At 40.6% G+C, this 12,344-nt stretch overlaps 1 protein-coding gene across 7 annotated transcripts in view; it reads right to left on the bottom strand.

Annotated features, from left to right (window-relative positions):
* The window catches only part of SEL1L2 (SEL1L2 adaptor subunit of SYVN1 ubiquitin ligase), a 118,203-nt gene that overhangs the window by 6,703 nt on the left and 99,156 nt on the right, over positions 1–12,344 (bottom strand). For 3 of the 7 annotated variants that reach the window (XM_070588793.1, XM_070588794.1, XM_070588795.1), the window contains 6 exons: positions 11,085–11,147; positions 10,446–10,533; positions 8,087–8,235; positions 6,783–6,948; positions 6,601–6,675; positions 2,198–2,370 (listed from right to left, as the gene is read on the bottom strand). In XM_070588793.1, the coding sequence (XP_070444894.1) occupies positions 2,198–2,370; positions 6,601–6,675; positions 6,783–6,948; positions 8,087–8,235; positions 10,446–10,533; positions 11,085–11,147 (714 nt within the window). The remainder of the gene's footprint in view (positions 1–2,197; positions 2,371–6,600; positions 6,676–6,782; positions 6,949–8,086; positions 8,236–10,445; positions 10,534–11,084; positions 11,148–12,344) is intronic. The other 4 variants (XR_011530948.1, XR_011530947.1, XM_070588796.1 and 1 more) reach the window with 2 other exon arrangements.

Raw genomic sequence — 12,344 nt, 5'->3', positions numbered from 1 at the left:
CCTCATTAATTTGACTATGAGATGGCAAGATTAGTAAACTTGGTCCCTGGGTGCTCAGTTATTATTTTTCTAATTGCTAAACAAAGAAATTAATAAAGACAAAGAGCAAAGGCCCCTCATTAACTAAATCTAAAATTCCCATATCCAGGTCTGAGGTTAAGGGCAGCCCCTATTTTTTTTTAAATGTAGAGGCTTTCTGTAGGAAAAAATATACCTGTGACTGATCAAAATGAACTACCCATGATTTAACAGGAACCCTGACAGAAAAGCACAGCAATCTGGCCAGAGAGAAACTTCAAAGTTTTTTCTAAACAGATGAAATGTATGTCTTGACAATTGCTATCTGACATTGTGATGAAAGCCCCTAGGAAAGAGATCGGTGGGGACTCCAAGGAGGAATATCAAACCCTCTGACATAGTGGGCCAACTGGGCGCTGGCAGACAGTGTCCTCTCCTGGACGTTGATCGTGTGTCCTGAGAAGACGCCCCTTCCTTCCTCCCTGGACTGGAGGCAAAATGGCCTCACTGCGGTGAGGATGAGGCTGTCAGGGGGCCAAGTCAGGACAGGAGAACTAACTTGAATTTAACCCACGAGGTAGGCTCATTTTTATCCTTTATACAGACAATGCTCCTCTCACCACTATTATGTTTTACATGGGGAGTGGGGAACAAACGCTTTAATCTTATTGAAGCCTTACTTAGCGCTTGCTCAAATTCTCTTCTGATCTGAGTATCAGTCATTCCATACAGTTTGACTACAAAGCCCTTTCACAAAAGCTTATTCGTTTTATCCTCAAAGCCTGGGGCAGGGCAGGTATCACTGTTCTGTTTTACAGATGTGGGAGACGGTTGGAGAGGAGCGAGGTGTGGCTAAATGACATCCAAAGAATCATCCAACTTAGCTATTTGGTCCAGTCCCAACTCCCGCCCCCCTGCAAATTTTATAAACGCAGGAAGCTTACACTTGCTAGGAATGGGGAAAACAGACTGGATTTGGATTTGATATTCTTTCCACTGCTTAGGGTGCTGGGGCTTTTGGAAAGTAATGAGCTGAAAGGCAGACCACAGGAGAGCACAGGAAGGTGGGGATCTCTACCGCTGGATTGTTGGTACCTGAATAAGAAGCCCTTGGTTGCAGCATGTGCCTTTAGCAGTTGTCAGATAGGAAATTCCCTACCAATGATTATCAATTACTACTACAACTAGAAGAAAAGAGAGAATATAGAAAAGCCAATAACCCCCTCATTATTTTGGTCTTGAAATGCAACCAGGAATATAAACAATGAAGTGAAATATACGTTTGAGCACTAGGAATGACTCAGTGCAAGGCCCACTCTTTCCCCCAAAAAACATGGAATCAGACAAGCCGGGGTTCAAATTCTGGGTCCACCACTGATGAGCTCTGAAAACTTGGCCATGTGACAACTTCTCTGCACTTCAGTTTCCTGATGCCTACATTGAGGACAATAAGAGGGATTATCTCATCGAGTGGTTGTGTGATTTAAATGACATAGTATATAACACCACTGCTTGGATATTACTATCATTATTGATATTTAATACACCTTACTTACTCTGTCAGACCAACCCCAATGCCACCTTTGCCTTAATTACAGTTACTGTCTAATGAGTTTACCCAATGTAGTAGTGTTAGATCTTTTTCTTAACGAATATGCTTCATTTCCTCCAGTCAAGCGTAGTCTTTGAAGAATAGAGATGTATTTTCTTGGGCCTCTCTAGAGGGCTCAGCATTGTGTCATGTACACAGCAGGTGTGTCATAAGACATTTCTGGATTAATGCCACCTTTGTATGCAGCTCTGACCTCATTCCCACTTTCTCTTTGTCACTGGGAGTTTGAGAGACAATAAAAATTTTGAGGGAAAAGGCCTGGAGGTGGAAGGGAGTGGGGGCTGGGCCCACTAGTACTGCTGGAAAAAGCATGAACTTATGAGTCAAATTGGCCTAGACTGGATTTATTCTACTTGTTGGTTATGTCGTTGGGCATAAATGGAAAAAATAATTTCTACCTCTTATGGTAAGTAATATGTGTTGGCATGTGAGAGGGACTCAGCAAATGTTAAGTATTTTCTTTCCTTTCTTTACATTGATGACATCAATGAAATGCAAAACATTTATAAATTTTCCCTTCCCATACAGCTGGCATTATGAGATTGGGATTATTACTAACATAATTACCTTTGCAATACCTAAACCGTGTTCATACATGTAGGCCAGATTGAACATGGCTTGTGCATTGTGGTATTTGTCAGCTGCAATGCTGTAATGTGTAGCTGCTGTTTGATAGTCTTTCTTAGTCCCGTAGCCATAGTAATGGTAATCTCCAATTTTTACTCTAGCGAACGCATTGCCTGATAGAAATATTAGAAAGAGAAGAATCATAACTCAAATGATTCACATATAGTTCTTAATAACTCAACCTAATGATAAAATGTATAAAAAGAAAAAAAAACCCTCAGAATCCCAGCATCAGGATGAGATATTTTGTGGAATACAAAATATAACACTCAATGCTAGTGTTTTCATTGTAGGATAACTCTATGGTATAGTAAAAATGTTCTTAAGAACAAAAAATTATAAACTTTACCTTTTGAATTCACTTTTTGAAGTTAGCTTTACTTTTGAGAAACTGGATCTACCCCTCCTGTTCTCAGACTGCACTCCTGAAGTTCTACTTTCCTACATCACCAATTTTCTCCCTCTTTCTTAGGTCAATCCCATCAGTCATTCAAACACACTTTGGTATCTTCTATGAACAAAAACAAACCCTTTCTTTATCCCATGGTGTCTCCTCTAATTACTCCCCGTTTCTCTGTTCCCTCCACACTCAGCCTTTTAAAAAGTGTGTTCTAAACTCATGGTCTCCAAACCTTCACCTCCCACATACTCTTCAACCCACTCCAATCTGGTTTCTGCCCCCTCCTCCACGAAACTGCTGCTTTCAAGGTGGTCAATAACCTCCATGCAGCCAAATCCATTGGCCACTTCTCTGTCCTCATCTCAGAGCACTGAGCACTCCTCCTCTAAGCAGCACTGGAGTCATTGGACCTAGCTGCCCAAGTACTTTCCTCTGTTGACACCAATGACATTGTATTCTCTTGATTTCCCTCCTGGCTCATAGGCCTCTCCTTTTCAATCTCTTGCTAGACACCTCCTCTACCCAACTTCTAAGTTTTGGAATATCAAAGGCTTGTTATTCAGCTCCTTTTCTCCCTTTCTTAGCTCCCTTCTTTTCTCTTCTCCTCCTCTCTCCACCACTCTCATCTATCTCAGCTCTTTTACTAGGTGACTCATCTAGTTCCACGGCAATTTTTATGTTTACTATTGCTGAATTTACACCTATAGTCCTATCTCTCCCCAAGACTCAGACTCTTAGAATTGCCTTCTTGGCTTCCCTACTTGGATCACAAACTTAAAACATCCAGTAGAGATTCCTAACACCTTGCTACCCCCTTCCTCAAATAAAATCGTCAGTTTCTTCCTTATGTCAGTGCCATTACCACCACTGTTCAGGCCATAAATCTAGGGTAATCATTCCAAGTTCTTTTCCCCTCTCTTCCATCATCGAATCTGTCAGGAAGTCCTGTTGGTTCTACTTCTAAAACATACCTGTTTCTTGCCATCTCCTCCACCAACTAGTCCAAGCCTGGAATACTACAATAGCCTCCAAAATGTTCTTTTGTCTCCACTTTTCAATCTATTCTCCACACATCTGCCAAGATGATCTTTTTATCATGTAAAATCAAATCATGTTATTCCTCTGTGTTAAATCCCTCAAGCGCTTCTCTTTGCACTTGGAATAATATCCAGAATCCTTACCTGACCTACAAGTCATGCCTTGTCTGTCTTCTGCCTCCCTGCCTAGCCTAGCCTTATCGCATGCCACTTTCTTGATATGTCCTAGCCTTCTTAATATTCCTTCAACACACTGAGCTCGTTCTTGCCTCCGAATCCCTGAATTAAGATTCTTCAAGTCCCTCTGCCTGGCACGTTTGGAATTCCTCTGACTCTTCATGTGGCTGGTTTCTCATCATTCAGGTCTCACCACAAGTGTCCCCTTTCCTCCTAGAGGCCTTCTCTGATGACCTTGTCTAAAGCATCCCCTCAGCCCTCACCACAGGGGTTATTTATCTCATCTCCATGTTTTATGTCCTTCACAACACATATCACTATCTTATTTTTTTTTATTAGTTTATTTTTTCTCTTTTCGTGAGGGCAGAAACTTTGAAGCTCTTGATCACTGATATAGGTCAGGACTAGAATGGTACTTGATAAGTATTTATGGAGTGAATGGATAGGCATGGTAGGAAACTTTTTAGAAAATGCTTTCCCCAGGTGGTAAGTGTTTTAGAACCTTACTTTCCAACAAGCACGGATATATTCAGGAAGAGAAAAAAATTCATGTGACTTTTAAAGATAGATTCAGTCTTTTGAAGGTCAGTTAGGAATGAATTCTAAGGGTCTCTTTGGGGTCCCTGGTTTCATTCACTAGGATAATATTGATTGAAAAGATGAGAATGCTTATCTAGGACATTCATCTCAGCTGTGGCGAACCCCTCTAGCACAGTCTAGGTTTATTTGGAAAAGGAGGAATTACTCTGTGTGGTATGGTCTGAGGTGTATCATTAAGTGCTATAGGAATTCTTCCAATTTTTTCTCCTCACTTTGCCTACTGCAATGCCTAACATCTTTTGGAATTGATTTTGGGTACTGAAGTTCTTTTACTCATCTAGAATTGTCTACTAAAATGTAATACCACAAGCCATCTTTAGCTCTCTCTGAGTAGAAGTAACATCATAGAATTCTTAAGCTGACAAGGACATTAGTTATCAGGGTTTGCTTGCCAGGTGCTTCCAAATGTACAGGTAGCTAGGGACAAGACCTTACAGAAATGATACCCAGGAGAGGGGCCTGGAGGAGCCCTAAAGAGAAACCCATTCCTTCTCTAATTTTGCCCAAATTTGCCTTACTTTGACCCCAAGATTCCTTCTGGGCCATAACCACAAAAGGACAGGACTTCTGTGCATTTTCAAGTTTTACAAGCAGTAAGCAAGACCCCCGAATTCTCTGAGAATGGAAGGCAGTGAACAAACAGCTCCTCCGGAGGATTCAGCTCCACCCTAATTAGGAGACTGACTAGGGGCATGTGGCAACCCTGACAGGCTCCCAGGGCTCACTTGACAGTGGGAGGGCTTTCCCCTTCAATTTCACAGTCACAGCCTGGTGGCTGAGTCCTGAGGGTTCAGCACCCTTCTCACATGCAGCAGCTGCTGAAAGAAGCACACCAGTGACCGACTGGAAACTTTCATTATTAGATTTCCTAACCTCAAGTGAGCCACTCAGCAGCCACATCTTCGGGGACACTCATGCCTGACCTCTCTTGAAACACATAATTATTTTTAGCAGCCTGATGTTTTCATATTGGTGAATTCTGTTTAATATTAATGTCTCTTTGTTTTCAATGTCTCTTTTCCTTGGTGCAATTTCCACACCATTTCCTGGCTTGGAGTAAACCTGTGTTTGTTGCAAGTAAGCTGATCTGCCATAGCTGAGAGGTTGCTGGTGTTATTTCCTCACTCCAAACAAGGTCTTTATTGCTTTTTAGAAAACATAGACTTTTCTTTTTTAGGGAATTTCTCACTAAAATCACATGGATGGCTTGCTGCCAAATTACCATCTCATCTGGATCTGCAAAGGAACCACTGTGACTTTGCCCTCTGCTTCATATTAGCATCAACTGAAAATCATTTTTTATCCCATTGACTTCTTGTAGAAAAGAGATGATTTGGCCTTAGCATGAGACGATTTTAAGAAACTTAATTGGAAGAGAAATTGCTCTCTTACTGCAACAGGTTCCTCACATATCCAAATGCCTATAGTGACAGCTTTGCAGTATCTCTCTGCTTTTAGTAATATAATTTTAGGGAGAGAATGGAACAAGACATATTGACGCAAATGCCACCTGCCAATGGTTTCTCATCAGTGCTATCTTACATTCCTTATCACGTGTGGTCCCTACAAGGGGACATGGGGACTCCAGGAAAGGGGAGAGGATCTTACCAATTAACTCTGGGTTGTTTTTTTTCTAATGATAGCATGCTAATGGTTATAATAAAGATCTGAAGTTTGTGGTAATTACCAATGTGATATTTTGGAAAAGAAATCAAACAAGTCTTAGATCCATAGGTAATTTCATCTATAAACTCATTGAGACATAGGTCATATCTCTGATAAGTTGAGAAAAAACTCAGCAAAGGAGTGACTAAAACTAGACCAAGAAAATTGGTTTCTTGAGTAAAATTATCATGTTTTGAACAACTGTTCTGGTGCCATGGAGACATAGCCATAGAAAACTTTCTATGGTTTGCTAAACTAGGGACTTTGAGAATAACAAAGAAAAGAAAATCCTGCAAATGACCTCTAAGTGAAGACTGACCCTAACATCAGTACAGTTCGAAATATCACCTGCTTGGTTTTCTGCACCTTTCTGCCTGTGTGCCCAAGAACTCAGCTGGAGCATATCAGATGAATAATAGCAGATGGGGACCAGGTATGTGCTCATTTTTCTCTAGCTTTAATACCTTGAATGGCAGCTCGATTCCATAGGAGAAGTGCCATTGGGTACATCTTCTCTTTTTCAAGAATTTTAGCCTTTTCTGAAAAAAGGAAACATTTCATTAGTAAGGCTTAAAATGCCCCTATAGTAAAGTCATACAAACATTTGTGTGATTGGGGAATTGCAGAGAATTTTAACTTATCTTACTAGATTCCAAAATGAATGCTGAATTGCTTTGGGCTACTTCATACCCCATTTCTGCAAGTAGTGCATACTGAACAAGAGAAGAATCTATATCACCATCCTTATAGGCAAAGTATGCTGTCAGGAATTTCTCAGCCCAGTGGCCTAGTTCACAGACACCTTTATAAAGCTGTATGTGGGAAGAGAAACCAAGCAGATGAGTTAGCCAATATACTTCATCCCACGTAAATGATAAATGACATCAGTCTTCAGCTCCTGCTGGCTGGTCAGACAAGGTTTTAGGTCTAAAGAGTGGCTTTTGCAAATTATTTGGGTTGAAAAGTTAATACTTTTCTTAGGCACAAAGATTACAAGTGTGTAGTTTTTGTTTTGAGCTGAAACTTGCTGAGGTTTATTTTAAATTTGCATAATAAACTTTCCTGACTTGGAGGCTATTTGACAAGACAAGAATGTACTGACTTCTGTTTTTTAAAAAAGGGAACTTTCTGGGCACTGCTGCTCTGTGAGGGTGAGTTATAAGGCTGCAGCTGATGAGGACAGGAGAGAATTAAGGGAAGCTAGTGCTGGAGGGTGCAGGTGATGTAACTGTGAGGGAGGTATGCAGAGCTCTACGAGGACAAGCGTCAACCTAGCTGAATAGCCCTTATGCAACCAAAAGAGGTTAGCCAGACATAATTCACTAGGAATTTGGCAAAGGAACAAATCTAAAGATAGATTACTAGCTGGTAGCTTTTCAAATGAGTTTCAGAGGGGCCAGATTGCAACATGGAGGTATTTATATTGGTGCAATGGAAGTGTTTAATAAATCAATGAAGGGCATTAAGGTCCTAAAAGCATTCTTTTTGAAAACTACATCACTGGCTGAAGCTGAGAGAACTCACTTTCTCAGTTGTCATCCAAATCATCAAAAACTTAAGGACCTTGCTTTCTGGGAAGAAGTGGGCTACATTTTCTAGGCTAAATCAAGCCTTTCATTTCCAGAGTTGCAACTCCCAATCTCACTAGAAGTGACAGATTGCCCTGGTGATTTGATTGAAGACTGGAACAGAGCTCCTTAGCTAAATTCTGAAGCGAACTCAGAACTCAAGGAAAAGCCAGATGAAGAGAGGAGGGATCATTTCTCTTCCTCCTTTTCCCAGTCTGAGTTGCATTACTGCTATTCCTCCCTGGCAAATGTGAGTGTTCACATCGTCAACTGGAAGAAAAGAGATAATCTCTATAAAATCAAAGGCATCAACAATTTAAGGACAGTATCACCTCCTCTGTATGATAAATGAAAGGTACTTTAAAAACAGCCCATTATTTACCTCCACAGCAGTTCTGCACGATCTTAACACTCCTGTTCCTGTTGCATACATCTCGGCCAGATAATAAATGGCGAGGGGCTGCCCACTCTGAGATGCCAAGTAAAAATATTTGAAGGCAAGTTTATAGTCCTTCCATACTCCAGAGCCAGCTGAAAATTAAAATTATTTTGAGCCATCCCTTATTTATTTTACTTTTTACATTATAATCTGTGGATATAATGGTCAGAGTGATGTCTGCTATTTTAAAGAGGATGGGAAAAGGTAACCAAAAGTCAAGCTACTCTAGATCCACTATTTGGGGGGAAAAATGTTGAATTCAATTATAAGTAAGAATATGGAAATTTATGTTCTTGACCCATTCAGAAAACTGAAAGAGAAGGACAATTTAGTCTCTTGAAAATATCTCTTCAATACGGCATAACTAAAGTTAATGAAAATGAGACCAAATAGTGGTCTCTGAGGACCAGAAGCCCCACCATGATGTGTTTCACCATTCTTGTCATCCTTCCACACCAGAAGACCAATCCAGCTCCTCCCAGCCATAACAATGGAGTTTGGCAAATCCTGGCTCGAAGAGGCCCAGCTCAGACTCAATTCATAACTGGAGCAAGGAGAGGTATCTGGAGCTAGGGTGGAGAAATCAGCATACTCCCAGCAGCTGAGACTCTTGTCCTGGCTCTCCCAATATTCCTTTTGTCAGTTGGGCATGTCTAGGCACTTCATCTGCAAAAGGAGAGGCTTGCACTATATGGTCCTTAAATTGCCCTCCAACTTGAACATTTCTCGGCCTTTAGAAGCCGTGCCATGTTGCAGCTAAGAGCAAAGGCTCTGGAGGCAGATCATTTGGATTTGAATCCCAGTTCCACTAACTGTGTGATCTCGGGCAAGATGTTTGACCTCAATAAGGCTCATTTCCTCATCTATAAACTGTAGGATATCCTCTAGCTGTGTTGAGAGGACTAAATGAATAAATACATAGAAAGACTTAATAAACATGAGCCATTACTATTACTCTCATTCTAGAAGCTTGAGGAATCTGATAGATCCTGGGCCTGGGACTTGGAATGAACTAGAAGAATAAGGCCAACTTAGGCAACGGTACAGAACAGTACAGGACAAGCTCTGCCGCTAGACTACTGCAGAAAATGCCAGCTGACGTCTTGGCCAGAACTGACCTCCTTGATGATGCAGTCTGCTGCTGCCCCAGCTCCACCTCTGACAGGGAGGACTTAGCAAAGATACTCAGGTATGTTCAGATCTCCTGGTACTTGTCTCGGCCACTCCCTCCCTCAGTCCCCACAGAAATTACCTGTACCACCCTGTCCTCCCTCTCTCCAGTCTTTGAGGGTGACAAATCCCTCCTCTTTATGAAGGCTAATGAGGCCTCCACTTACCTCAGCCCAATCAGATTCTAATGCCACCCAACTTTTTCCAGAATCTCTTCATCAATTATCTCATCTCTCCCATGATATCTTAGCCACCTCCATTTGCTGACTCTCTTTTTTCTGCCGAAAATTATACTTAGGTTTCTCACCATCTTCAAAACAACTCTCTCCTGGTGTTTGGTCCCCTTCATGCTACTATTCTATCTCTCTCCTTCCATTTAAAGGCACACTGTTTCCAAGAATAATTTCACGCATCTATTTGCTCACCTTCCATTCACAACTCCACCCATCGTGTCTGGTTTCCACCCCAACCAGTCCAAACACCTTGCAGAAATCCTCCATATTGACAAATTCCGTGGATACTCAGCACTTTGTTAATCTTTTTTGAAACTGAGAACCAGGATTCTCACTGCATTTCACAGGGGTGCTCATTCATTTACTCTCTCTTGAAGGTTCTATTCCTTGGCCTCCTTAAGATCCCCCTTTTGCCCTATTCTTCCGACCATGCCTTTTCAGTCTTCTTGTGAACACTCTTTCTCTGCCCATCTTTTCAATACAGCACCAAGGACCACAAGATTCCAGACCATGGCCCACTGCTCCTTCCTCCCACACTCTCTCTCCCTTTGCTGTTTCAGCTACTCTTAACTAATACCTGTATGTTGATGCCTACCAAATCTTTCTCTCCATTTTTGACCTTTCTTGTGAGTTTCATATTTTGCCTCTGGGTATCTGCATTGGATATCACAAGGCACTTCAAACTTAACGTTTTCAAAGATGAGCTTCCTGATTGCATCTCCCTGTCTCCTCCCCCAGCTGGGGTCCTTTCCTTGTGTCTTCTTCAAATTCCTCCTTAAACTGCTGCCTGAATGTTCTATCTGAACCACTCACACCAATCCTCTGATTTTTGTTAAGAAAGGAGCAGACAATAATACATTTTTCATTCTAAGTAAAGTAGCCATATTTGTAGCACTTACAGTAGTACATGAATCCTAACTGAAACTGTGCATTAGGCCATCCTTTCTCTGCAGCTTTCTGAAAGTATTTAAGTGCTTCAGCATAGTTCTGTAAGATAATTACACTCTGTTACTCAAAGGTACATTATAACTCCATAGTAACAATTGCCTTCCACTTTTTTTACCAGTATAGATACTGCCTTATTAATTTAGGCTAAATAAAATAGTATCAGAAGTATTATACATATTATTTCATTATTGTATTGGATTCTATTAGGAAATAATTATCTTATTTTCACTATAAATTACATCTTTTCCTACATTGACAGTAGGTTTCGTTAGATATTGGAGGAAGGTCTCTCAAAACACAGAGGTTAAACTAAGATAAATTTCTCTATCAAAAAAATCCTCAGAGGTTAGATGATTTCTAAGGTTACTTAGAAACTATGATTCTAAGATATAATTAGGGTTGTGATTCTTGTCACAAGCTTGTTCTTTGGCAAATATTTCACTGGATTATTTTATTCCCTATTATCAGATATGATAGTTTGGCAAACCAGGTAATTGAGACTAATTCCTTTGAATTAATCAATGATCATGAATTTAACCCCATAAATTGCTAGAAATATGTTGAAAAGATAATGAAATTCTTTAACTTACCACGGGAACTCCTTTCCCATAAAAGTAAAGAAGACCGAGCCCATGAAGACCAATTGCATTGCCCTAGAACAGTTTTAAAAATCCAAGTAAAGTCCCAGAAGGATTTATGACAAGGCAAATTACTGCAAAATCGTTCCAAGTATTTGAAATGCTCCCAGTAGGAGCTTAATCAAGGCAGGTGAATCAGGCAGTTGGCAAGTTCCTCTGACCCTCTCTAGGTTCTCCTTTCACACTTTCCTAACCCGCTCTGCCTACGAAAGGCATGAGGGAAGGGAAAGTCAAATCTTTCCTCCACACTCTCATTCAACAATTATTTGGTGCTTGCTTTGTGTGTGACTCCATAATAGGCACTGGGCAGAGGTAGGAGGTGAATGGTAAAAGATGAATAAACCATTATCCCTGCTTTAGAGAATTCATAGGCTCTGACTCATTAGGGAGGACCTTTTAAAGAAATCATATCAAATTCAGCAAGTCCTATGGTAGAAACAGATTGAGAGTGTTGTGAGCACCTAGAAGAGGGACACTCAATTGCCTAGTTGAGGCTAGGGACTGAGGGGATTGTGTTGTCAGAGGTGGTGACATTTGAGCTGGGTCCTGAAGGATGTGTAGGAGTTTCCCAGAAGAGAAAGGTCTATCCAGACACTTGTTACCTGCTTTGCTCAAAAAAGATTGACATAAATGGCCAAATAACATTTAGAAACTGTGAATTTCAGTCGAGCCATAATGGATGGTAAGGCACTGTTGGTATATGTTTCCTTATTCAAATTTGACTGCTTATAACATCATCATGTTTTCTTTTCCACTTGATGCTAAATTAGTTACCATTTCTTTTTCTGATTAGTATTCTGAATAGTCTAGGGAAGGGAATATTTAACACATTTAGCATTTAGCACATGTTCAAATATATTGATATTTAGCATATCAATCCTGGATGAAGAGTGAACATTGAAAGGTTCCAACCAGAAAAGTCACTTTTTCTTTCTATCTCCCATTGTGCATTTTACTCTCTAATGACAGAGTAAGGAGCCACACTTGGCTGCATGGCTTTGATTCAGTGGATCTGTAGGTTTGTTTTACAGATTTATAGTATTTCCTCAAGAACTTAAGTTCTGATAGAAAATTCTCCAAATTTCTTCTTGCGACCTAAATTTAGTTATTGTGGATGCAGCCAGAGTACCCGTCAGTGATACAGGAATAGCACATAACCAGAGCACATAGTTCAAAAACTATCTGAATACTCCAAAGTTTGAGCCTATGCAT

The sequence above is a fragment of the Equus przewalskii genome, chromosome 21 (genome assembly GCF_037783145.1).
Source record: "Equus przewalskii isolate Varuska chromosome 21, EquPr2, whole genome shotgun sequence".
Lineage (NCBI taxonomy): Eukaryota > Metazoa > Chordata > Mammalia > Perissodactyla > Equidae > Equus > Equus przewalskii.
This window is presented reverse-complemented; position numbering and strand designations above follow the sequence as displayed.